Genomic DNA, 26,984 nt, shown 5'->3' with positions numbered 1-26,984 from the left:
GGATGCAGTTTAATGTCAGTAAAATACCATGCTTGCCCTGGATGTATTCCCCTTCCTTATTTTCAGTCTTGTTTGTGTTTTCCCTGTTGTTCAGGCCTTTGCTCAAAGCTTTGGATAACCAGACTTAATGCATTACAGGTCTTCTTGCTTCTGAAGCATTTAACCACTATCTAAACCAGTAGTTTTGAAACTTATCAAATAGCCTTTTTCTATTCCTTCCCCTTTCTTCCTTTCTGTCATAGTGTTGATCTCTCCTACAGCCTTCCCACGCTCACCTGTGCTCTCTAGCCTGTTCCAGCCCTCCCTGTCAGCCTCTGCCTTTAAGGTATAGCAAGTCATAACATCTATTTACCTCTTAAAGGATCTGTAATCTCCACCGAAACCTAGTTCCTGGTCCCATCTCTACTCTGTGGCCTGCCAGTCTGCACCCCCAGGCTCCAGGAAGGACCGATGGCTTTACTTCCTTGTTACGCCTCTCAGATGCAGTTGGTTCACTGTAACCTCACCCAGCTTCTGCAACTTCCCAAAATCTCCTCACTGTAGGTTCTAGTGCTGCGTGGTGCCTTTGCTTTCTCAAGCTGCTGCACTGCCCTGGCAGAATCACCATTCTCCCCTACCGTCCAACTTTGCTTTGCAGCTGCCTAGTTATTGCTAACGATCCCGGATTTTACAGTGTCTTTTAGGTTTAATTCAACGTTGGGCTGGGAAGTACTGGGGAGGAGAATGGAGCAGCCACCCAGTGCCACGTGTGTGTGCTGTATTCCTGTGTTAAACCACAGCCCCTGGCTTGGTGCTCTTCTCACCATCCTGCAGACTCAAAATACCCCTCAGCTACTCCCAGAGATGAGAGCTATGTCAGGGTGGAGAGAAGAGGAAAAAATCGGGATGATATTTTTTGGTCTGCTCCCTCTTCTCCTCTAGCTGAAAACAGCTGATACCTCAAAGCATAACACTACCATTATATTGAATGTATATATATATATGTGTGTGTGTGCGTGCGTGTGTATATATATATATATAAATGGGAAAATGGAGAAATAAACTAAATAATTTGTCCAGGTTGTAAAAAAAGTCTATGTGACAGCATGGATTAGAAATAGGGAATTCCTGGCTTCCAAGCCTGAGTTCATACCTCTTGATGTTGCATTTTTCTCTTTCTGGAGGGAGTACATCTGGCTTGTGATCAGGAAGAGATGTGTTTTTTCAGCAGTAATTTTTTTCCACTTTCTTCATTCTGCTTTTCTACCAAGCTGAACTCTTCAGGGAAAATGTGTATAATGCCATGGGGCTGAAAAGTTGCTCGATACCAAACCTTCCTGAGTGTGGTATATTGGCTCAAAAGGCAATACTACCCTAGCAAAGATGACAAACTAACAATTGTCCCTATGTTTTAAAACTTGATTAAAATATTTTAGAGTTTTCCAGTATTGCATTTACTTGATTTTTGTCTAGAAGTGAAAGTGCTAAGAATAGGCAATTTTCATAAAATTTCCAAACATGCAATTCTTATCCAAAGCCCTAATTTTACAGATTCAGAAAATACAGGAAAATAGACCAGATGCTCTGCAGTTAAAAAAAAATGTATATGGAAATTGAATTTCCAGGTTTCTACTTCGCTAATCCTGTTATCTTTGTTGAAGGATTTAAGCTGTGAAATAGATATTGCTGATGGGATGGAATTTAAAAAATAAAAATAATAATAAAAAAGAACCTCCAAGAACTTGAATAAGTAGTATAAGGAGGAAGAAAGGAGCATCCAATAAAATGAAATTGTTTATTTTAACTTATTCGCTTTAATTTTTGGAACATTCTTTTTTAATAACAAGTAAAATTCCTAGCTAAGCTTTTATGTTGGAACTTTATTGCCAGATGATGTAAAACAAATGTAACTTATCCACCAAACAAATTGGAAATGTCAACTTGTCCTACCATCACTCTCTAAATGCAACCATATATTTTCATGTCTGAAATTATGCAGAACTACAGATGAAGCATTTCACTGTAAAGCCAACTAGCAGTTACTGAGCTATTTATTTTCTTCCTTTGGTTTAGAGGGAAAAAAAAGACATTTTCATTTAAAAAATGTAGTATCTTGCTTATTTCCTTTAAATATGTGAATTAGCCAGGTTTTCAGGTGCAAAAAACAGGGTAGGCTCTAGTAGTTCTGTAGAAGTCTTCACCTGTTTGGTACGGATGGCTTGCTGTCTGTAGCTCAACCATGAGAACCTCACCCTGAAATGTTACAGTAATTCTTGGAAACTGTGTTGTATATTCAGCTGTTCTACATATTATTCAAACTGTTCTGTTATGAAATTGTATTTAACCATATACCTCTGACTTTTTTAAAGCAACAAGGAAAACTGGAAAATTCAAGACAGGTCATGATAAGTTTTTATTTTTAAGTGCACCTAACTTGTTCTCATAAGAATTTATTTTAAGTACATGAAACATTGTAGACTGCAACCGTGCACGTGAATACCCATCTTCATCTCTTGTTTCTCTATGCAAAATTGGCATTGTCAAGGTTGTAAGGCCAGAAATCTTACATATCTTATGTAATCAGCTTACTATTCCAAAAACCTTGGATTTTGTTTAAGCCTTTTTAAAAAAAAAAAAAAAAAAAAAAAGTGCACTGGTTATTTTAAACCAAACTCATGTATGTGCCTACAGTTAGGCTTTTCTGTCTTCTACTTCTTGGATCAGTCCCTGTCTGCAGGTGGTTTAAAAAAAAAAAAAAAGTTGTCAAAGTTATGCTTTGAGTTTTATACAATAAAGGAAAAAGGGAGAAGTGTTAATTGAGAGCTTACATGATCGGAACTGCAATTTTAAACCATGAGTACTAGTTCAATTGCTTGGTTTGCCAACCTTGACAGTTTCATTTGTACCTTTATGAAAATATTGAGATGTTTTAAAGCCAGAAAAACCTTCGTCAGTGAGGGAGAGGTATATAGAAATTAATTGAACTGTTTGATTAGTTTTCCTTCAAAATGAAACAAAAAACCTCTTGGAACTAAACTACAGAAGGCCAGAATCTGTGATCTGGGAATGGAGGACTACAAACAGTTCTCAGGCTCCAAGCCTTAATTACAAATTAATTTTCCTCAACTTGAAATATTGTATTATTAACTATATTATTCAATGTTGGCATTGGCTGATGTATCTTAGATGCTTTGAAATTGTCCTCTGAAAACCAAAACTAGCTCACAAAGTAATTGCTTCTGATGAGCAAAACTTGAAGCAATAAAGTAAAAATATAATAGCCTATAGTGTCCAAGTTCCCTGAATTTGGTGAGATGCAGATCTAGACTTTGCAGTGCATTCCCATGGTAATGCTGACAGGACATGATTCCTATTTCAGCAGGGGGTAGGAAGGGAACATGGCACTTCTCGACAGATATACAGTATGAACTTTTTGAAATGAGTCACGCTTGTAATGTGATGTATTTTTCAAACTGGTCCTTTCTTGAGCTTTCTTAGTACTGAACTAGCTTCCCAAGGGTTCATTAACTGCAGGTGTGTAAATAGCTTTACCTTCTGTTTTCCCTGAGCACTTAAGAGCGTGGAAACTAGGGTGACTTGCATTCCCAGTGTTTGGAAGAGTAGCATGAAAAGAAGCAGCAGATGGAGTGCTGCAGAAGGATGCTAAACTAATAGTTTCTGTCCTGGCATCTGAAGTGCTCTGCCTGCTAATAAATACATCTAATACTATATAATGTGCTAATAAATACATCTTCCACAAGCGTCACCATTGTTTTCAGTTAGGCTGAACATAGGCGTGAGTCAAAGCATGCTTGTAGCCTTGAAGAGATGTGTTCACCTGGGACAGTCCAGAGTCTGTTAATGCTACTGTTTTAAGCAGATATTGGTAGCCTTCTTCCATAACTGGGATTTTAGATTACTTTGTATTCAAGTAAATTCCTTCATAAGATGTACTTACACTAAATGTGTATGTTATCTCTGCAGATGAGTTGTGCTCTCCTGCTGTATGTTCGATTTCTAATGTAATGGTTGATGATCTTTGTGTTTTTTTTTTTTCCTTAAGGTGATTTCTGGAGCATCTTCAAAGCATTCAGTGAGTGCCACTCACAGTACTGTTCTTCATGTTTTTCAGATATATTGGGAAGTCGGATTCAATAACAATCAGTGTGTGGAATCACAAGAAAATTCATAAAAAGCAGGGAGCTGGTTTTCTGGGTTGTGTGAGACTTCTTTCAAACGCAATCAACCGCCTTAAAGACACTGGTTGTAAGTAAGCTCAGCACTCCTGTTTCTTCTCTTTCAGACCTTGTTTATGCACAGAATTGTTGAAGAGTGACACACAATTGAGTTTTTGTTGTTGTTGTTTTTTTATGAAGCTTTTATATTCCAATTGGTTTGGTAGTTTATAGCAGTGCTTTGTGGCAGAGGGTAAGTAGCATGGGCAGGTCAGAGAACATAACTTGCCTTTGGCTTTTCTGTTCTTTTGCCCCATTCCTGTAGACAGTGGTAACTTCAGTGCGGCAGTCTGGTTGCAGATTGTCAAGACTGAACTTAAATGTGTTGGAATTTTAAAGGAAGATAGATTCTGGTTACTTTCAAAAATAGGTGCGTTAAGGGGTAGATGAAAAGGTAAGTATCTCTTGAAGTGAAAGTTACATTTTAAAACCTCTGAGTCTTCAAAAGTAGCTTAGTAAGTTTTGTCATAAAATGTTAAGTGCTTTATAACACAGCTCTTTGTATTTACTCCTGAAAAAATTAACATGTACGATGCAGTTTTCTTGTTATCCTAATTGGTGCCATTTACACTGATCAGTCATGATGCACACTTACTTCTGAACAAAATTTGGCACACCATTTATGATGGAAAATTGGTGGTTGCCAATAAAGATCACTTAAAAAAAAAAAAAAAAGGGTAACCTTCTGGCAGAGAAATAACAGGCTCCCTGGCGACAATCATAACTGAAATTCTAATTTTTAAATATTTGTTACTAGATCAACATTTCAGTGCATTACATTTTGCTCAGTTTTATGAAGTTCTATCTACATAGTATGGAACAAATTCTGTAGGCTAGCTCTGTGCTCTGCCAGTACGAGATGATACATAGGGATGAGAGTGACATATCACAAGGGGTGAGAGTTCAAGTTACTTTTTGAGAGTTGTTTGAGCTATCTAAGTATGTAAACTTCTATCAACTAAAGGAGCTTCATATAGTAGGAAATATATTAAAGAAAATGTACTTTAATCTCTTTTTCTGTTTCAGAATTACAGAAGATGATGTCTTAAGATCTTTAGTTTTCCTTCCCTGCTTCTTCCCCTCTGCTCCCCCCATATCTTGAAGTATTAAGTACTTTATGCTAGAATGAATTTTGTTCTGATGGTACTTCAGCCTGCCTTTCAAAAGCAGCAAAATGTTGTATGATTTATACTTTGTGTCCTTGTTTTGTAGATCAGAGATTGGATCTGTGCAAACTTGGGCCAAATGATAATGATACTGTTAGAGGACAGATAGTAGGTAAGTAAGGCTTTTAATCTTTTAGTTCACTTAGAGCTTAAAAGTAGCTGTGGAAATACACTACCTAGATATCAGGTTTCTCTATTATTTTTTTTTAATTCAGTGTCTAGTGCCAAAACCATTGACCTCAAGACAAAAGTGTATGTGTGTGTATATATATAAAATTATAACTGTTGGGATAGTTAAGACCATACACATATAATACAAAACTTAATTAGAAAGTGTTGAATTTCACTCTAAACAAAGGTGGCAGTTCAAGCCTGAACCTCCTGTGGAAATACTGAGTACAAATGTCTTGGCCATTGAGAGTTCCCGTAAAGCTGTGGTTCCTGGAGGTTTGTGCAAAGATAGAACATCTTGCTGTAACAGGAGAGTATTTTTAAAATGGTCAGTTCATTTAGGATTATTAAGAGGCCTGTCACTGGTCTCGATAACTGTGCTTTCTTGTTCTGCTACTTCATAAACGTTAAATAATTATATTTTAAAACAAACAAACAAAAAACTTCTTGAAGCTGGCAAATTGAAACATAAGCATCCCACAAATAACTTCATAAACCTCCTTTTGGTGCATTGTTGGTTGTTTCAGGGGACAGTGTTTCAAACAGGTAATGTAAGATGTCAAAAAGATGTGGATCAGAATAAGGAGTCTATATTTATGGCAAGGTGTTAGAGTTTTTGGAGATGGGGGTTAAAAAAGTGAGTTGGTATGTTCAGTATTATGTTCAATTATTATTTCAAATAATATCCAAGCATCATCCTTGCTTAGTCAGACAGAGAAAGCTATTGAAAAAACAATTGGCAAATAGGGGCTTCATTGTATATCTTTGTTTTCCTCGAAGTCCTGTTGATTAATACTTAAGACTTTCTCTCTTCATGTTGCTTTTATCGTTCGTCTAGCATCTGATCTGCAAGTGTTTGCACAGTGTTCACATAAGAGTAAGGTGGCAGAATAGGATTAAATGATGGTAGAAGTGTGGAACTGTAAGTGCAGTGCTGACACTTCCAGACCATTCTTGAACATTAAATTTTCCATTTGAGCTTGCACAGACGAATAAAGAATAAAACAGTCATTTTTCTAGGGTGTGTTGTGTTGTCAGTTTGGCTTGCTTTTTAGTTTGTGCTGCAGCACGCTGGTCCCTGGATCACCCATGCTGTGTACATCCTGTTTGTGCATGTGTGTGCGTTTTTTGCTTTTGTTTGGTTGTTGTTGGATTTTTGTTGTTGTTGTTTGTTTTATTTTGTGGAGTGCTTTTTAAGAACAGACTGAGCACAGCTGAGGAGGGAGCTTGTTCACGGCCTGCTCTACACAGCAGAGATGCCCTCTGCCCACAGCAGTCCTTCAGACATGATACTAGCAGGGATTGTACCCTCACACCATGATGTGCTCTCATGCTGCCCTCCAGAGTATGCAACGTGCATCCTTGTCGTCACAAGTTGAGAATGATAGTCTTAATTTGGGCACTTTAAACAAGAGAAAACAAAACAAGCAAACAAACAAACAGTTCTCAAGGCTGTTGGGATGCCAAATGGGAAACCTGGGTCAAATACCATGCAGTGTGGGCATGGCCAATACACTTCAGAGATGTCAGAGATAACTCGCTGTCAGCAATGTGGCCAGAAACCAGCCTGACCAGTTGGCTTAACCTGTTGTGGTCGTGGAAAGTGGTATAGCCAAAGCAGCATTTGTTCATTTGGCATGCTTCTTAGGCTGTGTCCCTAGTTAGCAGGAGCTGCTGGGTCATGCATTAAACCTAGAAAAAACACAGCTTGTCAGGTTACAGCAGAGACTGTTAGAACACATCTGTATGTTCTGCTTTACGCTGTTACCGTCAGAGAGGTTTCCTCAGTCATGGCTGTGTTTGAATTTGATGCATGCTTGGTAGGACTGCAGAGACTCCTGTCTCTTCTGTTGAAATTGTCATTATTAATCTCCTTACGTTTTAATATTTCTTCACTAACACAATTTTGTTGAATGAATCAATGAGCCTGAGTAGAACTAGGTAATTCTACCGCAGTTATGTGGTGCGAAAATACTGTTTAAAAATTAGTAACAAAATAGAATAAGATAAAAATGTACTGTCAGTACTTTCAATGATAAACCCACTTAAATGAAGAAGTTATGCGAGATTGAAAAACAAGATTCAAATGTAAGTGATAGCTTCAGAGGATAATAACGTTACAAATCAAGTGCACCGTGGTCATGACTTTATAATCTGGGTCAGCGAGCAAGGGGATCTCTATCTTAAAATCCTAAGGTTATCTTCAAAGGGGGGAAAGAAAAGGGGACTCTTGTGAGTAGTGGATGCAAAGGGCACCTGAGCTGTGTCTTAATCTTGCAGCTGTCTTCTGTGCCACCATTTTATTTCTGATGTGGCGGCGCAGAAAAAATGAATCCTTACTCATTACAAAATGAAGCCGTACACAAATTTTGGTCCTCACATAGGCAAAGAGGAGGTAATTGCCTTTGTTTAGTTTCATTTTTCTGTGTGTATTGCTTGCCAAACCTTGCCTATATGCAGCAGTGTGAACTCGTGTGGGTTCGTTGCAGAATAAATACATCATCTAAGATTTCATTTTGTTTGAAATTAAATTTAAGGTGTGTTTCACTTCTAAGAAGGTGCATAGTAATGTTAGTGTTCATGGAAGACAAGAAGTAAATACCGATAAGGAATAAGGCAACCAGGTGCTGCAGGGCTCCCTGGGCTGGTCTGTTAAGGGCCCAAAATCTTACGCTTCAAAACATATTGTTGAAAGTTTGGTGTCCCTGGCAAAAGTTACCAGTACTATTACATCTGTTTGCAACTTTGTGACCTGGATGAATGTCTGGTTGTGTCTAGATTAAGGTCTCTGAGTTTTTCACTTTACATGTAAACAGGGCTTTGTTGTCCAGAGGTAGAGTAGTGCCACTTCAAGAAATATGTGCCACAGCACATACTTAGTTCTTAAATAATCACTTTGTTGTTAAAAGCAAACCAAAACCTCTTTTAAAAGCAAAAAAAAAAAAAAAAAAAAAAAAAAAAAAAAAAAGCGGTTAACTTCTGCCTGATTTTGTGTGTGTGTGTGTAGAATTTCATGTGCACACAAAATACATAGTAATTTCTACATTATAAATGTAGTAAATTCTACAAAGCATTTCTTGTTTTAAAGCCTCCAATGGGCAGTTCTCCCTTCCTGTTAGCAGTACACACCTGGTGCTAGCACTGTCCCGCTTGCTGCTGGAGCCATTCTGCATGAGGTGCTACCAGGGCAGCTTGTTATGTTACAGTCTGCTTCGTACAGGGAAAACCTAATGACAGTTTGAGTTAGCTTCTTTTCCTGCCTTAATTTGTGTTCATGTTCTTCAAGGTAGCTTTCTGAAGTAGTGTGTAGAGAATTACGTGTGTGAAAACGTGTTGTTGCTGTATAACTTTGATTGGTGGGAAGGAAAAAATATCCAGAACATGGTTCAGTTTAGTCCTTCAAATTTTGCTGTTTCTCTTTCAACTGTAACTGTAATTCACATGCAGGTGTCATATCTTTAATAATTCTTTTATTATCTTAATAGTGAGTCTTCAGTCCAGAGACCGAATAGGCACAGGAGGACAAGTTGTGGATTGCAGTCGTTTATTTGATAACGATTTGCCAGATGGGTAAGCTGACTCCACTGTCAATACAAATACAGCTCACACAACAGACTTCTGCAGTAATGAGAAGTCAAAGTAAAAATAGGTTAATTTATTTTTATTCTTACACTTGAGTTCTACATTTTTAAATTTAGGAACAGGCGATATGCCAGCCAGGCTACACAGAGTGTTTAAGAGTTTGACCCTTGTCTCTTTTTTTTTTTGAAGTGGGAGGTGGTATATATACATAAATGCAGTTTTTAAATATACTTTTTTCCACGTTATAGAATTGATAAGCTACTATAATCTTAAGTCACTGCCAGCTGACCGGCTACATCCATATAGTAGTTTTGTAGCAATGTAGTGATCGCACAGGCCTGGCCATCTTCTACAGATCTGTGTAAAAATGGGTCACTTTTTTCTTCTATGTAAATTGTGGTGAATAAAACATGATTGGAAGAGCTAACGGAGCCTGAGTTCTTGCTGTATTTACCTGCCAAATGCTGGGTTTGGGATTTTGATTTATCCCTGTGAGAGTTAATGACATCATTAACACCTAGCAAAAAGTTTTGCAAGTACAGAAAAATGCTTTATTTTAGGTTGTGGTGCTGTCATCAACTTTTTCAGAGCAAACATAGAACCTTTTGAATGTGATTCTTTGCAGGTAAATACAAGACAAACTGATAATTCAGGTGATGAGCTTTAAAATGTAAATTATCATGTAAGTCCTAAACAGCATTCTTTTTTTAGTTTAGAGTCTGAGGAAGTCAAGAGTGTTCTTGAAAATGCTTTTGAATTTTCACTTTAAAATGTTAATTGTGTAAATATTGCTTATATAATTGTGTAACTGCACAGTCATATTGTCTCATGTATTTTGAAGTGCAAAAATAGTAATAAAAAAATTTTGTTATTTGAAGGTGACTTTTTTAGTGAAGCAAGTATTGGTGAAAACACTACAAGAGGACTTATAAGGACAAACAAAGTTAAATTTGGAAAAACTAAACACGATGTTTTCAAAAAGTTTCTTTTTATGGTTAATTGGATTTAATTAGAATTCAAATATTTATTGAATGTGGTATGATATTTTTAATGATATGCCTAGTTCCAAGGGAGAGAAGCATGTAAAATTAATTGAGAGTTGAACTTTCAGTTGTTTCCTGTTACCTTGTTCAGCTAATATGATTCATAATAGTGTACGTCTTCCTGAGTTGGCATTTATGTTGGAAACATTTAGTGCCCTGGTTTCCTGGAAATACCACTCATTGCCTTATCTCTCAATGTCTGAATTCTAGGTGGGAGGAACGGAGAACTGCTTCTGGAAGGATCCAGTATTTAAATCATATTACACGAACAACTCAGTGGGAACGACCAACACGGTAAGAAATTGTTCAGGAGACCGTGCGTGTGGTGAAGTCTGTTTGCTGACCAGGAGCACTGACCACAAGGGAGTCTAAGTGTCTCTACCAGGAAGTATTCAGCATTCCTCAGAGTCCCTGTACAAACGCTGTGTGCTTTTATTTTCTAACATCTTACTCCTTCGTCCTGTCCAGTATTTAATTCAGAATAATCCTTTTGACTAGATTTTCTTCTCCCTGAATACTAGCATCTTTGTTCTCCTGTAAAGCTGCTATGGTAGAACCATATAAATACAGCCATTACAGTGTGGAGGCATTGTAAGAGGTGAATAAAGAGATCGTGAGCTATGTCTCATAGCTATGTGCATGTTATGACGGTGTAATGCAGAACTTTAAAAACTGGTCGTTACAGAACACGTTTTAAAATCATTACAATCACCTGCTCTAATAACCAAAAATGTGCATTGCAAAGCGTTTCTTCAAACCAGTTTTGCTGTTACCTGAACTGTAGACAGTGTCAGTGCGTGTTTTTCACTCTTCTGCAGAATGTCTGTGCCTATCAACTCTCTCTTGCACCCTCAATAAATATTATTCCAGTCTCTGTATGTAACCATATTTGACATAAAATAATGTAAACTGTTAATGCTGCCAGCTCTGATATATATTAGCAGTTTTAAAGTGACTGACCATACTGAACAGCTTTTTAATGTCTGTCTGTTCTTTTCTGGTATGTTAAAACACCTATTCTAAGCACCAGACATGTTCACAATAGAAAAATAAATACAAAATACATAACTTGGTTAGGGGGGTTTCCTGCATTCTTATCAATCCTTCTAAGCCATTTTACGTCCTTTTAAAAGCAGCACTGAGATATGAAACCATAACATTCAATGTTTCCTCTTACTGTCAAGCTCTCAAGAACAACTGTTTCTATCTCACTTAACCCGTTTTCACCATCCTCGCCTAGTAACCTTCCTTAAAGGTTAAAAGGAATAATGAGACCTTATAGCTTCTTCAGCCATATGAAGGCAAGTGAGAAATTTTGAACTATATGCTGCAGTTTTTTACTCTTGTTTTTTTAGGGTGGGAACTGGTCACACGAGCATTTGATACGATCTTGATCCTGCAGCATCATGTACTAAAGTGTCAGGTCAGACCCTAGCACAGATGAGGAGGATTAGTGATCGCTCTGGGATGAACAGAACAGCTCAGAACAGCAGCTTTCTGCCCATTGTCATGGCATCCTGCTCCATGGGTAACTGTGACAGAAGCTTCTGGTAGAGAAAGCACATAATTTTCACATTTTTCCCAACAGGCCAGCATCTGAATACTCCAGTCCAGGCAGACCGCTGAGCTGTTTTGTGGATGAGAACACTCCAATTACGGGAACAAATGGTGCAACATGCGGGCAGTCATCAGATCCCCGGCTGGCAGAGAGGAGAGTCAGGTCACAGAGGCACAGGAATTACATGAGCAGGACACACTTGCACACTCCTCCTGATTTACCTGAAGGCTATGGTATGTAAATTAAAAATAATTTATTGTATGTCTCCTGGGGAGCAGGAAAAATGGGTTATATCTCATCATATATTAAATGCTTTTGATTACTTAGTTTGGGGGAATCAGTCTTTGCGAGTTTTTGTATTACATGTTTTGTTCTTATCGTTATTAATTTGTCTTGATTTCACAGAGCAAAGGACGACTCAGCAAGGTCAGGTCTATTTTCTGCATACTCAGACTGGTGTTAGCACGTGGCATGATCCAAGAGTACCTAGGTAAGAAAATGATGAAAGTATCCTTAAGGTGTCAAATTAAAATGGTTTAACCAGTGCTCTTCTAATAGTTGTCTCCATAGTATTTGATATATTGATATTTACTGTTGGCCCCTAAAAAACTCATTTTAACAAGTCATTCATCAAAATGAATTGATCTATTTTCCTCACTTCTTCAGATTATTACTTTAATGCAATGGAGAATCAAGAAACAAACTACAGTGATGTAGAGATTCTTATTTTTTTTAATTCAGTCTCTGAAATTAACAAGACCTGAGAAACTGGCAATATAAGTTTATGAGGAACAAATTGTGTGACAAATGTGATAGTAAAATGTGATCATTTTAGATAGGGAGCAGACAAAGGAGAAAACTTTGGAAAATCTAGTTGGGTGTCATGTATATTTAAGATGCAGCATTTGTACTGAACGGCACTCATCATTAAAAATTCACTTAAATTTACTTGGCTGTGAGAATTATTGTCCAATGTTCAGACTACCAAATATAATTAACTCAAGGAATGGGAAATGTAGTACATTCTGAAGAAATTAATTGGAGACACTGGGTCATAAAAAGCCTGGAAGCTGAAATGGTGAGCGATGTTCAAAGTGCTGGGATTTTTTTTTCTTTTAAAGAAAAAAAAAAAACAAACAACCCAACCAACTGAAACAAGATAGAACAACAACAATTTTTTTTTCCACTTGGGTATGGTAGCAAATATCTAAAACTACACTGGCTTTTTTACAGCTTTTTTCCCTTTACAGAGCAGAAAAGGGAAAGAGCACATGATTATTTCTGATGGGAAAGAAAACGTGGGAATTATTGTTAGTTTCTGATTTTCTTTACAATACCATCCTGAGATTTTAGAAGACAATAATTTTCAACGGGATTTTTTTTTCTTAATGTGTGCAGTTCAGAATTGGCAGCCAGTATTGACATTTATGAGAATTGTAAAAACTCTGTCAGTTGCTGCTGGTGTTCATTCCCATGGAAATGGGTTTTGACTCTCCTGGGAAGGATAAAGTGCCTCGTAGCCATAACTTCATTGCATTTTCAAATGATTCTTCTAATTGTTTTTAGTAGTCCTTTTGTGTTACAAAATTATCCTTTGTTATGATGCATTATCTGAAACATGAGAGTGCAATAGAGTTGGCAGTTGTGTATTAGGAAGTATTTGTTCACATGATTTACATATTATATAAAACTAGAAACTAGACCTCTCTAAAAAAAAATGTCATCAAAAAATGAAGAAAGTTAAGTTTCCTCAAGTTTGTTTTGTAATGATTTTGTACAAAATCCAAGTTAGGACTGCTTTTAGGTGTGGCAACAGAAACGGTGTGAGTGTCTCTGAGGACAAAATTTGGCTGCTTGCATGTACCAGCCACGATGACAGGACAGAGCTTATGTCATTTCTAAGAAACATTGTATTTTATGCTAATATGCCACAGTCATTTAGCTAGTAAAAATAAACCCTACAGTTCAGCAGCGCTGTGTGTATGGGTAATATCAGCAGAAGCTCATTCCCAGAGCCTGTATTTCCTTTAGTAGCTGTTAAACTTTTTGAGTCCCTGTAGAGTGCATCTTTTCAGGCTCTATGTCCCTCAGCTCTTTCCTCCCATCAACTCTAATGGTACCATGTGATATGAAGACTTGCACCTTCAAAAATAAGGCTCTTGACAGGGTGAGGTATCCAAGGTGTGAATCGCATACATTTATTGAAAAACTAACATTTGAAAAACTAACACTTGTCTTCAGTGAGCCTCTGAAACAAATCTGCGTAATCCTAATTTCAGCAGAATTTTCTTGAGACCAATTAAGGTTTCTCTGCATTGCTCAGTGCAGAGCTGTCATTGTTCTTTTTTTTTTTTTTTTATTTAAATAATTTGTTAGAGACCTGTTTGCTTCCCACTGGCACTTGGGGTTTGGGAGCAAAAATCAGCTGTGGCCTACATGCATATTCCATGCATAATTCTTCATGGAAAGTGTAACTCTTCAGAAATATACTTTTGTTTTGTAGGAGTTTTTAAAGTGTGATTCAGAGTTCCTTACATGACTAATGTTGTTTTAAAAATGTTTTCTGTCAGAATTGGTGTAGAACTGCAATTCCATTCTGGCAAATATGGCAGTGGCCTTTATTTTTGTTTTAAGCCTCTATTAATTTAATATCTGAAGTTAGTTTGTAAAAATGAAGGTTATTTGATAAGAATTTTTTTTCCCCGTGGCATGTGTTCTGGGGTGTGTGTTTTTTCTTTGGTGGGCTTGCACCTTGGGAGCACAGATTCCAGCTGAACAGATCAAGTTTCTGTAACAATACATTTTCTCAGACTTCATGGAATTGTTCTGTTACATTTACGCTTGTTTGGCTCAGAGGCCAAATGCTGAGGTATTTTTCATTTTATATTTGTTTTCACAGGGATCTTAGCAACATCAATTGTGAAGAGCTTGGTCCCCTGCCTCCTGGATGGGAGATCCGAAATACAGCAACAGGCAGAGTTTATTTTGTTGACCATAACAACAGGACAACGCAGTTTACGGATCCACGGCTTTCTGCTAACTTGCATTTAGTATTAAAGTAAGTCTAAAGTCTCCAGCACATGTTGAATGTAATAGAGGAAAGAAAGTGACTCGTAAGGGGTACTAGATTTTATATCAAGATGTATTTTGCCATTCAGTAGTATTTGAAGCACAGCAGCAACAAAACAAAACAAAGCAAAAAAAAAACCACAACCCTCTAGCAGCATTTAGACAGGAATGTGGCTATTGTGATGCCAGGAGTGGGGGCCGGGAGGGAGGGAGGAAGCAAGTGCCTTCCCATGCAAAAGACTGGCCTGTGGAATTCATTCCAACAGCGAGACAGACACTTTCTTTCCTTTTCTTTTTGTTTTGTACTACTTTCAGTGATGGAGTGCTTGTTTTAAAAATATCAGATTGCATTCAATACCCAATTGAGTTAGGCAAGGGTACAGAAGTGCCCAACTATTTTTCTGAGAGAAAGAGAAATAATTCAGCCCCTACATTCAGTTTTAGAGTAAGACTAGTTGAGATGTTCTCAAAAATAAGACACCAATAATTTAAATTGGATTTGTTACCAGTAAAAACAAAACAAAACAAAAACAACAAACAAAACAAAAAAACCTATTTCCTCTGCATTAGTGCAGATATCACATTTTAGTATCACAATTTTAAAAAGAGAAAGGGAAACTCAAAAGGATTCTGGCTGTTGTTTTCATTCCCAAGTACTCACTTCACCCTGAGGAACTCTACTGAAAATGGAAACCAAAATGTGAACAAACATTTCTGTTTTGCCTCGACATGGCTATCAGTTTGTCCAAGCTCCGTGGGAATTTGCTTCTATTGTTTCTCCTATTAACGCCTTTTAATACTCTTGGGAAACACCTGTAAACTATTAAGTGGGTGTTAAGTGGAAGGAACAAATAAAGAACTGGTAAGATAGAAAGTAATGTGCGGCCCTGGGCAAGGAATAAGTGTGAGGAATAGTCCTTTTAAGGAAGTGAATCCTTGGGAAGAGAAGCTGAAGCAAACAATAATGGCAGCAAGCACTGAAAAGACAGAACCAAGGAATAAAGTAATATCCAGGAGTTGCATGTAACTTTGTGCATAAAAGTTGGCTAGCCTTTGCTCAATACCCATTTGAAGTTACTAGCCCAAGAGGGAGGCAAGTCTAAATATTGACAAATATTTATTTGTTTAGAAAGTCATTGTTTTTATTTTTGTATATTACAGAGCATTAGTAAAAGTTCCCATCATCCAGACAGTTAATGAGATTTAGATATGTTAACCAAGAAAAACTTCAGACCCTCTTAACTACAACAATGTAATTCCTAACTGTAGAACATTTAGTTAACTGGTCTATATTTGAAAAAACTGTCCTTCACAGGTATGTTTATTTTTAAATGGTAGTAAGCACATAGTGGCTAGGTCAACATGTGTTGTGAAGGACAATACATAGGTAGCTTTTCATCTAAAAAATCCACTTTGGCTTTCAAGTTCCAGAAACATTTTGCATTTTTTTAAACTTAAGCACACTGTAGTAGTTCATTTTCATTTGTACATCTGTCTTTCATTAGGGAAGGATTTCAGAAATTCAACCAACAGTGTCATCAGCAAAATCTGCTGCCTGATAAATCTTTTCTGGTGTTTATTCTTTTATTGCACAAAACGGGATATGTGAAAAAATGAAACCCACCTCATCATTTGTTCTTTAAAAAAACAACAACAACAGAAAAAAAAAACAAACAGGCAATATGCCTCAGGCTTGTCATTTTTTAAATTATCTGAGAAATAAGTTTAGTGTTTGGGTGGAATGGGTGTGATAGTTCTAGGCTCAAAATTGTAATAAAGATTTTATGTTCGGTAATACTGACTTCTGTTGGGCTGAGTAAAGAAATTTTTTCTTTCAGTGATGACATTAGAAGTTATGAAAATAATCAAACTTGTTAACCAATTCCGTTTTTAAAATATTGGCCAAGAGTTCGTGTTAGGTTTTGATAGTTATGGTACCTGAAAAGTAGTTAGCTATATCCTCAAAACACAGTATGCAATCAAGCATATTCATTCAGCTGTGAAAACAAACTTAAGAAATTACATTTAATTACTTCAAGTACTGCAGATTGTTTAGCTAATACTACGCTGATTATTTTTAGTCTAATATGGAGGATGGCATTTTATTTTTCTTCTTCTAGTGCTGCTTTATTTTAATTTGGTTTAATTTGATGCTCAGATCTTAAATTCATGCTCATTTCAGAGACTGCATTTTGTTTGACTAACTAGTTTTATGTCTAGGATACTGTGTTTTTATACTAAAAGAGTATACATAAAGGCAGTATGAATGTATGCTCACTTCAGTATGTAATTATGACCTTCTCTGGTAGGCATATATGAGGGATATTTTTACAAGATTGTCCTTATGGAATCAGAAAATGCAGAAGGCACAATAACATTTGCTGGTTGGACTAGATTTTGGAGGTCTTTTCTTAGCCTTAATGGTTGTATGATTCTATGATTTCTGCTTTGATTTCTGTATCAATTAAATACACTTTTACTTGTGATTAGCTCTAAATAAGAATCTCACTTAAAAGTATCATGCAGGTAGCACAAATAATGTTGAACCGTACTCTGGAACCACATCAAGTATCTCTAAGTTACTGTAATGGCTTGGTTTCTTGGGAGTGAATTATTTTAAAATAACTGCAGTTTATTGTAGTTGATCAGCTATAATGTGATCAGCTTAAAAATAAAGTTAATGTAGCCTTATTTAAAAACAAATAACAAAGATCTGTGAATTTAGCAAATTCAGTTAAACTAACCTCTATGCCCTAGGATGCAGGGCTTCAGTAACAGAATAGGATTATTCCCTACCTCTAGTCCAGAAGTGAAGAGATATTATTAATAGTAAGCTTTGCATTATTGCTGAAGTGATCCAAAATGTGTGCCATTGCAGAGGTTTCTAAACAGTAGGTTTGTAGGGCTACAGGTAAAACATTCGAGTCAACTGCTGTTAGTTTCCCTTGAGGGTAGTTCATGCAAAATTACTTTAAATAAAAGGTTTGAAAATAACAAAATAGCTATCAGAACCACATGGCATACTGGGAACGCCCCCACCCCCTTTTTAATTGCCGAATCTGAATGTTGCTTTGGTGAAAGCCTGCTGGAAATGAATTTTGGTTGGCCAGGAGAGCTTTCTAGTAGACACTGCTTCAAAACAGGCAACGGACTGAAAATGTAAAATATATTAAAGTTGTGTGTGGTCCGATCTAATATTTTTGGTCCCTTATGTTGCAAAAAACAATATATATTCCAATGAAAAAAATTCTAAATTGTGACCTTTCCTATTTATCCAATAAATTTAGGGTATTATCATGTGTGCCACACTGAGAGGTGTTGTTGTTGTTGTTATTTTTTACCCACAGTTTATGTAAAATACAACTTTTATCCTGGCTTGTTTGGAGACGTCATACTGAAATACAAAAATATCCACTCACTGTCTACAAGAAATGACACAAGGGAGGGCATCTCTGCTCAAGATAAATTTTCTTTTTCTAGTAAGAAGTTAGATTTACAAAATCTCTTAGAATTGCTAGTAAAAATACTTGTTTATCTGTGCCAATTAGTTACATGTGAACTCCCCACATTCCTGTGGTCCAGACTAGGCCAGGTACAAGGGACAAGGTCCTTGCCAAGCTGCCAGTACAAACATCTTTTTGTAAGCTTACTCTTTTTCAGACAAGCCATTTAAAACAGACTATGGTATTGACTGTAGATTAGAAGCATAGTGTTTGGCAGACCCCTGAATTTTAAGATGGAGGAAGGCAAAACATGCAAGGGAAATATGGAAATGGTATCTGAGAAATTCAGTGTCAGCAGCTCAGTAGTAAAATTGTATGGCTAATACCTTATTATATAGTGCTGTAACCTTTTACATACTTTGTAGAGTAGTACTAATAGAAATAGCAAACCCTGAAAGCAACTGATCGTTGCCAAGAAAGACAGAAACATGTGTCTTCAGTCAGGATAAAATCTCTCTGAATTTATTTTTTACTGGACCTGAATGTTTTTAATGTAATCACAGTAATAATCATAGTAAAATGTAAGTAGTTCAGTTACAAAAACTTAACCTTTAAGAAACATCTGAAGAAAAGAGGGGACATATGACTGGAATACCTGCAAACAGCTGTGTTTGTTTCTAGCCGCCAGAATCAACTTAAAGATCAGCAGCACCAGCAGCAGCAGCAGGTAGTGTCCCTGTGTCAGCTTCCAGACGAGGCAGAGTGTCTCACTGTGCCAAGGTACAAGCGAGACCTGGTGCAGAAACTCAAGATCCTGAGGCAAGAGCTGTCACAGCAGCAACCTCAAGCTGGCCATTGTCGTATTGAGGTCTCCAGGGAAGAGATTTTTGAGGTAATTTGAGAACTTGACCTATTTATTAACATTGAGGGAAGGGGAGGAGGGTTATCCGTAAGCGTCTGAAGTCATGCAGGTAGATGAAATGTTGAAGCCTGGAGTTAAAGCTGAAATTTTATCTGTGGTATATGGGCACAGGAAGCATTATGCGTGTGTGATCAGAACAGTTGTGTATGTAAAGTAGAAGTATTTACCCTGTGAAGAAGAAGAAAAAGGAGGAAAGCTTTCCCTGTGGTTGGAAGTGGATGCTTTCCTCACTTCTTTCACCACTATAAGACAGTGCCTCTTACAGAGGGGATGTTGCAATCTGAAAACTAACAATCTGAAAAGATCTTTGATGTTTTTGTAAGTTAAATAAAAAGACTATTGAATAATATTCATCTTTGGAGTTAAAATTGCTTAGCACCTATCTCAGTTCTGGCTGATATTTTTGCAGAATCAGACATATTTTATGCATTCGGTAGGCTTCTGAATGACCAGAGATGTCTGCATTGAGTCATATACATTTTATTTTGTGAGATTGCTCAGCAGAATAATTCTGCTGAATTGATGAAATGCAGTTATAATACACTGACTTTTTCTGAAGAACAGTACGTCCTGAGAATTTTATCAGCCATCCCACCCGTCCCTGTTGCGTTTTTATCCCACCCACAAACATGATAGCCCGCTGTGTTGTCACCGTTTTTACAGCCAAGAAAGATTTGTGTTGGCCTTCCCTTTTGAGACTGTCAAGTCACTTCATAATCAACTGAAAAAGAAAGGGGGGGAAATGCTGCTGTACAGCAGTGAAAATTATCATTTTCATTATTACGAATTTTTATTTTATTTTTTTGAAAACAAAAATTTACTGACACAGATTTGGCAGGAGGGGGTAAAGTTTGTTAGAATGATAGAAACTATTATGATCATTGTACACCCCTGGAAGTTTAGAGGTGGTTCTTCTCTCGTATCTGTTTTATTTGACAAGCATTATCACATTTGTAGAAAACTGTGTAGCAGTCTGTGATCGGAGAAACAGTGGTTAGTATCTAGGAAAATAGTATCCCCCTTGGACTTAGAATCTGAGACTCCCTTCATTTCTAATAAACAGTAGTAGCTTCTTCTTGTCTGTAAATAGCAGTTAATAAAAGAACATGTTGTGTATTTACAGGAATCCTACAGGCAAGTCATGAAGATGAGGCCAAAAGACCTGTGGAAACGATTAATGATAAAATTCCGTGGGGAGGAAGGCCTTGATTATGGAGGTGTTGCCAGGTAAACAGTGCATCCTCTGTCTCTTCCCGCAGCTTCACCAGCTACACTGCTCTGAATCCAAGACTAGACTTATAACAGCCCTGTTTTTTTAAAAAAAAAAAAAATATATATATATATATATTTATTTATTTATTTCAGTAACGGATTATTCTTCTGACATGCATATATTTTTCAGATAATCTTTTTTAAGGCAAAATGCATCAAAAAAACACCTAATTCCTTGTAAATAAATCAAAATGCATGTTACAGATTGCATCGGAGGCTTATCACATATGTGAGACGCGCTTTTGATATCTACCAAAATTACACTATTTGTTTTTGGTTAGTAAAGCCTTCGGTATCTGAGAATTTACACCACTAAACACTCAACTTTACAGCAGAGTTTTGATCAAAAATATGCTTTATTACAAGTCACCACTACTGTTTGAAGCAATATCTTAAGAACTAGCAGTTGGAAGGTAACTAAAGTCTGTCAGTTGTCTGTGAGGTTGTTCTTGACTTTTTTATAAAAAGGAACTTTTTTTAATTGTATGAAGAGATCCTTCGTATATTAAACCTATTCTAGGAATTCTGTTGGCTGTCAGGAGCTGTGCAGTTACTGAATCAGTTAAAAATAATTCTGATTTCAGCCTTATCTAAACATGTTCATAGCCAACTTCATTTTGAAAAGATTGAAGATATTCTTAGTATATGAATGCATTTGTCTGAAGTACACTATAAATTATTATTATTTTTCTTTAGGGAGTGGCTCTACCTATTGTCGCATGAAATGTTGAATCCATATTACGGTCTCTTCCAATATTCCCGAGATGATATTTATACACTGCAAATCAACCCAGACTCTGCAGTTAACCCGGTATGACTGGCAACAGGAGTTTTGTGACCTAGAAATGAAATATGTGCAGAGAACGTTCTAGACTTAAGAATCTAATTCTCGCATTAGTATTACTAGAGACTGAATTTGTGCAATATGATAATTTATTTTTAGAACTGATCAAAGAAACCTCCCAAATGTGTTCTTAATTTTCTTTAAGATGTTGATTTATGTTTCCTTTGGGAGAAATTAAGTTTGTTTTGATTCTTAGTAGTAAGACTTCTGGACTGGAAGCAATATACTAAATGTACTGTGTATAAAAACAAAAAAGAAAAAAAGTTCTGGCTATGTTTTTGGGTTTGTTTTTATTTTTTCTTTTTATTGAAATTTTGTTTAATATTCAGCAGATACAACCTAGAAGTCTTGTTTAGCTGAATGACTTAGTCTCTTTCAATTCTAGGAACACTTATCGTATTTCCATTTTGTTGGACGGATAATGGGGATGGCTGTATTTCACGGACACTATATTGACGGGGGCTTCACGTTGCCTTTCTATAAGCAGTTGCTAGGAAAGCCAATTACTTTGGATGATATGGAATTGGTTGACCCTGATCTTCATAACAGCTTAGTTTGGATACTGTATGTACTGTGTGTTATATTTTTACAATGTTAGATTTCTTTCTGTTTAACACATGATATATGTCCCTAAATCCTGTTGAAAAGAAATGAGGTATATTTCGATCTCCTGCTCAGGCAGATTTAAGAAACGTCTTTCTTACATGCACAATATGTCTCCTTTAAAGGCTTAACATGCTCAAAGTATTCAAATCTGGGGGGGGATGAAAGATTACTGAGCTGTAAAGTATTCCGTTGTTCATAAATTTGTTAATTGATTTTGCCTATTATAAACAGCATGTTATCGAAATATAACATTGGAAGTTTGATAATTGGTTTAAAATATAACAAAAATGTGTATTCATCTCTTGCTTCCAAGCAGTAATTTTAAATGTTACTCAAAAAGTAAATTACGATGTCTGTCAAAAGTATTATGGTTGTACTATATTTGCAGAATATATTTTTGTTGAGTCACTTATTTCTTTCCACCAGTGAGAATGATATCACAGGAGTCTTAGACCATACATTCTGTGTAGAACACAATGCATATGGGGAAATTATTCAACATGAACTGAAACCCAATGGCAAAAGCATCCCAGTGACAGAAGAAAACAAAAAGGAATATGTCAGGTACTTATTTGAAGTAATTGTTATGGTGTGGTTTTTTATTCCTAAATGGCAGTGCAATAATTTTGTTGTTACATATTGCTGTTAATAAGGCCATTTTTTTGGCTGAATAAATTGCAGGTTTATTATATTTGAATACATTTTTCACAAATCCAATTTGCACTTGCTTGCAGGCTTTATGTAAACTGGCGATTTTTACGAGGAATTGAAGCTCAGTTTCTGGCTCTACAGAAGGGATTTAATGAAGTAATCCCACAACATCTGCTGAAGACATTTGATGAGAAAGAGTTAGAGGTCAGTACACTAATGTTACGTTATGTCGTCAAGTGTAATAATAAAAGCCCGAGGCATCCTTTTGAGACTAAGGAACATGTGAAGTTGTATCCCCAGTGCTTTAGGGGTTTTGCAGGTGTGCTATTACAAGAAATACAGTTAGCATAAGAGGTTACCAGGTCGTGTAATCTCTGAGATGGACAGCATGCATCTTCCACTGAGAACTAGTAGAGTGCTTCTCAAGGTGACATTTCATAGCAACTGTGTAAGTGGTAGATGAGGAGACCTTCTCCTATAAAAAAAAAAAAAAAAAAAAAAAAAAAAAAAAACTTGCTGAACCCATAGAGTATGATCTGCAGTGACCTTGGATTATTTCACTGAGTGTTACTCCAGCAGAGGCAGTGGTGCATATTTCTCACAGTGTAGTTTCATGATATTAATTTTAAGTGCTGCCAGGAAAATGCTCTGTCACTCCTTCCCGCCTTGTTCCCAGCCCCTCCAGTGTACTGCACTGACATTGGTGTCAGACAGCTATGTGGTTTTGCAGAGCTGAGTTATGCCAGACTAAACTGGCCCTGCAATATAGCATAAGGAAAGGTGCTGTCACCAACAAATGTGATATAAAATGTCAAGATCAGCATCCACACATTATCATTTCAGTTCAAATCCCATAGATCTCAAGCTTGTTTTAAAACTGAAATCTAATATACAGTCTGTCAGCTGCAGAGCTGAGCTTCTTGCCATATAAAATGGCCACAAGGTAAATTATTAATGCTTTCTTTTGTTCCCTGTACTAGAATGTCAGTGAGTGCTATTCCTTAATCCTGAATGTTCTCATTCAACAACAGCCAGCCAGCCAGCCTGTTAATCCACAATCATTTTGCAGACAGAGGAAGAATGGTGAAGGTCTGGTGTTGTTAGTCACAAGCAGATGTCTTTATAATCATATCCCTTCTGAGCTTAAGCCAATCCATTGTGGTTCTCTATTTAGAAGTGCCAAAAGCTCATCTTTAGGAGAGAAATCTTATTTGTATTACCTGTATGGTATCACAACAATAAAATTACTTCTGGGGGTCCAGAGTTGGATGAGCCAAACTGCACCCTTAGTTTTGCTCCAGAAAGAAGTATTGAATTCAAATTGGAATTATGTGCACTTTCACATATGGGGAAGAATCTGTGCTGCTAGTATTTGATTGACAGGCCAAGATGTTTTCCTATAAGCTCATGAAATGTTTGAATTTTTTATTTGAATTAAGATAATTTGAAAAACTGTGTATAAAGGTAAGGCTCTTCTAAAGAAAAATGTTGTATTTCTACATCGCCTAATATTAGTGAGAAGTTATAATTTTCCTTTGGTTTAAAATCTGTCAATTTTTCAGACTCAGTAATTTATCATTTGTCTAGCTCCAAATCTTGTTGTTGTTGTTGTATTAATGGTCACAGAATCATTTAGGTTGGAAAAGACCTCTAAGATTGTCAAGTACAACCCCCTAGTATTACCCTAGCACTGCCAAGTCTGCCACTAAACCATGTCCCTAAGTACCACATCTGCACTGATGTCTTTTGAATACTTCAGGGATGGTGTGACTCAACTACTTCCTTGGGCAGCAAGCACGTTCCAATGCTGCATAAACCTTTCAGTGAAGAAATTTTTCCTAATATCCAACCTAAACCTCCCCTGGTGCAACTTGAGGCCATTTCCTTTTGTCCTATCACTTGTTGCTTAGGAGAAGAGGCCGACCTTCACCCTGCTACAGCCTCCTTTGAGGTTGTTGTATAGCACGGTAAGGTCTCCCCTGAGCCTCTTTTTCTCTAGGCTAAATAACCCCAGTTCTCTCAACTGCTCCTCATAAGACCTGTTCTCTAGACCCTTCCCAGCTTCGTTTCCCAACGGAAGATGGATAGGTCCTAGCTCCCATCCCACTTATGAAATTATTAATTATATTTTAAATTTACAGCTCATTATTTGTGGACTTGGAAAAATCGATGTTAATGACTGGAAGGCAAATACTAGGTTAAAACACTGTACACCGGACAGCAACATTGTGAAATGGTTCTGGAAAGCTGTGGAATTCTTTGATGAAGAAAGGAGAGCGCGACTTCTCCAGTTTGTGACTGGCTCGTCCAGAGTGCCTCTGCAGGGCTTCAAGGCATTGCAAGGTAATGTTTTGCCAGAAGTAACTGCAAATGCCTGTATTTGGAGACACATCACAGAAACATTAGCTAAATGTAAGGCTGGTTGGCGGTAATGTGACTTTTTTCAGGGGGATTTTTAATGGTCTGATGAATAACAATCTCAGAAATGTCCTTTTTGCCAGTTTGTTTGTTACCTTTTAAATCAGCTGCAAATGGTTCTTGTTTCAATTATGCACTTCCTTCCTTCCTTCCTTCCTTCTCTAGTAATACTTTCTGATCAGCGGAGATCTAGCAGGGTTCTCATTATATTTTTCATGGAAGATTGTTTTTTTATTTCTCTTCTGCAAGCCTTCATCATCTGTACAGCTCTGCGACCAGAAGACACCAACATGGAGTGTTCTTATGGTTCTGACAGCAGATGCACTTAGTAATCTGTACTGGTTTTATTGTAAGAGCAACATAGTCACAAGCATCCCAGGCAATAGAAATGATCTACTTAGTTATTGACCTGTTTTCTGAACTTCAGTCAAAGCTTTGGATCTCTGCTGCTGCAACCCTTGTCGTTCTGTTAATGCACTAGTTACCCTATTTCATTCTCTCACAAGATGAGAGAAAGCAGCCCAGGGGAAACACTGACCACAAACCATTTTAATAGGTAGAAGATCCCGAGAGAACACACATTCAGTGATAATAGCTTCCACAAACAATAGTGAATTGCTATAGAAATCAGTTTCTTCTTCTTCATCCCTTCTTCACCTGGAAGCCCTCGTTTTTCTTTTCTTCTGTTCTTGAGCTCTAAAATGTTCAGGAGCATTAGAAGCTCAGGAATAGTGACATTTTGAAGGCCCTAGTTACTTTGTGTTTAAATAATACTGGGGAGAGAGTTGTTCAGTCAAACTGTGTAACTGTTAATGGCCTGAGAATAGCTGAAAGTAGGAATAACCTACAGCTAATGTGAATGCTGTTAGTATAGTGAAGCAAACTGCTTGGAGTATGGTAATGCCAGTTTACCTGCACTGTATATTCTAATATGACTATGCTAGTGGGGAAAAAAAAATCTGTGAAAAACAAGCCTGCTTTCCTACATATTTGAACATGGACCTTGTCAGCTTTTAGATTTGAGTTGTGTTAACACAGCAGTACGCTTTTATTTGCTTACACTCCTAGCTGACAGCAAAGAATCCCCATTAGAAAGATTCGATACTGTAGATTATATTCTTAAATGTCTGTCTACACAAGCAAAAATTCCAGTTTTATTAAGGCTAGGGCGTTTGTAAGCTCTTCTGGCCTTTGTGTAAAAGGCTGCTGTGTTGCAGTCTTTCATTTAGCAGAGATTAAGGGGATCGCTACACAGTCAAGTAATTTCACAAAAACATATAAGTTGGTATCTGTGACTCTTCTGTCCAGTTTGGCCACTACTCAACAGCTGTTATAACATGGGGACCAACAGAGCTGTGTTAAGTTTCCTTTTTTAGGAAGGGTGGGAAAAGTTAGATTCAGAACTGTTAGAATTATATAGTGCACAGTGTAAAACATATTTTATTCTGCCTTATCGATGCTTTGTTATTGTTTATCTTTCAGTGACTTAAATAACTGCATGGTTATTTTGTGGGGGTGGATGGGAAGAAACTGATATGCACTATGAGGTGCTTTTTTTTCGCTAGGTGATTATGGTTTCAACTTGGGCATAGTTTCTCTTTTTCTTGCTTTATTTACTTGTTTGTTACAGTGCAACAAAGCAATTTCATATTGTGTGATACAGTAGTAATAGGGATCTTTTCTGGATTTTCAGGTGCTGCAGGCCCACGACTGTTTACAATACACCAGATTGATGCCAGCACTAACAATCTGCCGAAAGCTCATACCTGGTAAGAATGCTTCAGGTCTCTGTTGTGATGTATAGATTTGCTCTCTCTATATTTTGAATGGTGTTTCTTCATTTTCTGATGTCATAAATGCTATCCATTACAAAGTAGTAAAGGTGTGAAAACTGCAGATTGATTTTATGTATATGAAGTGCTGTTGGCCTCATTAAATATTGCCTTGTCATTGTTTCAACTAGGTTAAAATGAAGTATAGCAGAACTTTGCTAGGTGAGGCTTGAAGTTCCAAACAATTGAAACT

General features: G+C 37.0%; 2 protein-coding genes across 5 annotated transcripts in view; one reads left to right on the top strand and one right to left on the bottom strand.

Annotated features, from left to right (window-relative positions):
* SMURF2 (SMAD specific E3 ubiquitin protein ligase 2) overlaps positions 1 to 26,984 on the top strand; it is a 65,388-nt gene that overhangs the window by 34,588 nt on the left and 3,816 nt on the right. For all 3 annotated transcript variants that reach the window (XR_004780575.2, XR_004780576.2, XM_035558981.2), the window contains exons 4-18: positions 4,112 to 4,245; positions 5,427 to 5,492; positions 9,037 to 9,121; positions 10,387 to 10,470; positions 11,765 to 11,967; positions 12,140 to 12,224; positions 14,634 to 14,792; positions 18,928 to 19,138; positions 20,292 to 20,395; positions 21,137 to 21,251; positions 21,670 to 21,848; positions 22,317 to 22,454; positions 22,625 to 22,745; positions 24,683 to 24,884; positions 26,653 to 26,728. Coding sequence is in view for 1 of the 3 variants with exons in the window: in XM_035558981.2 (XP_035414874.1) it covers positions 4,112 to 4,245; positions 5,427 to 5,492; positions 9,037 to 9,121; positions 10,387 to 10,470; positions 11,765 to 11,967; positions 12,140 to 12,224; positions 14,634 to 14,792; positions 18,928 to 19,138; positions 20,292 to 20,395; positions 21,137 to 21,251; positions 21,670 to 21,848; positions 22,317 to 22,454; positions 22,625 to 22,745; positions 24,683 to 24,884; positions 26,653 to 26,728 (1,962 nt within the window). In the remaining 2 variants the exon portion in view is untranslated. The remainder of the gene's footprint in view (positions 1 to 4,111; positions 4,246 to 5,426; positions 5,493 to 9,036; positions 9,122 to 10,386; positions 10,471 to 11,764; positions 11,968 to 12,139; positions 12,225 to 14,633; positions 14,793 to 18,927; positions 19,139 to 20,291; positions 20,396 to 21,136; positions 21,252 to 21,669; positions 21,849 to 22,316; positions 22,455 to 22,624; positions 22,746 to 24,682; positions 24,885 to 26,652; positions 26,729 to 26,984) is intronic.
* Positions 21,605 to 26,984, bottom strand: part of CEP95 (centrosomal protein 95) — a 29,315-nt gene continuing 23,935 nt past the window's right edge. Inside the window, exon 22 of one of the 2 annotated variants that reach the window (XM_035558979.2) lies at positions 21,605 to 23,016. The gene's annotated coding sequence lies outside the window, so the exon portion shown is untranslated. The remainder of the gene's footprint in view (positions 23,017 to 26,984) is intronic. The other variant, XM_035558978.2, reaches the window with a different exon arrangement.

The sequence above is a fragment of the Cygnus atratus genome, chromosome 18, assembly GCF_013377495.2.
Source record: "Cygnus atratus isolate AKBS03 ecotype Queensland, Australia chromosome 18, CAtr_DNAZoo_HiC_assembly, whole genome shotgun sequence".
Taxonomy (NCBI): domain Eukaryota; kingdom Metazoa; phylum Chordata; class Aves; order Anseriformes; family Anatidae; genus Cygnus; species Cygnus atratus.
The sequence above is the reverse complement of the archived record's forward strand: the minus strand, read 5'-3'. Positions and strand labels throughout refer to the sequence as shown.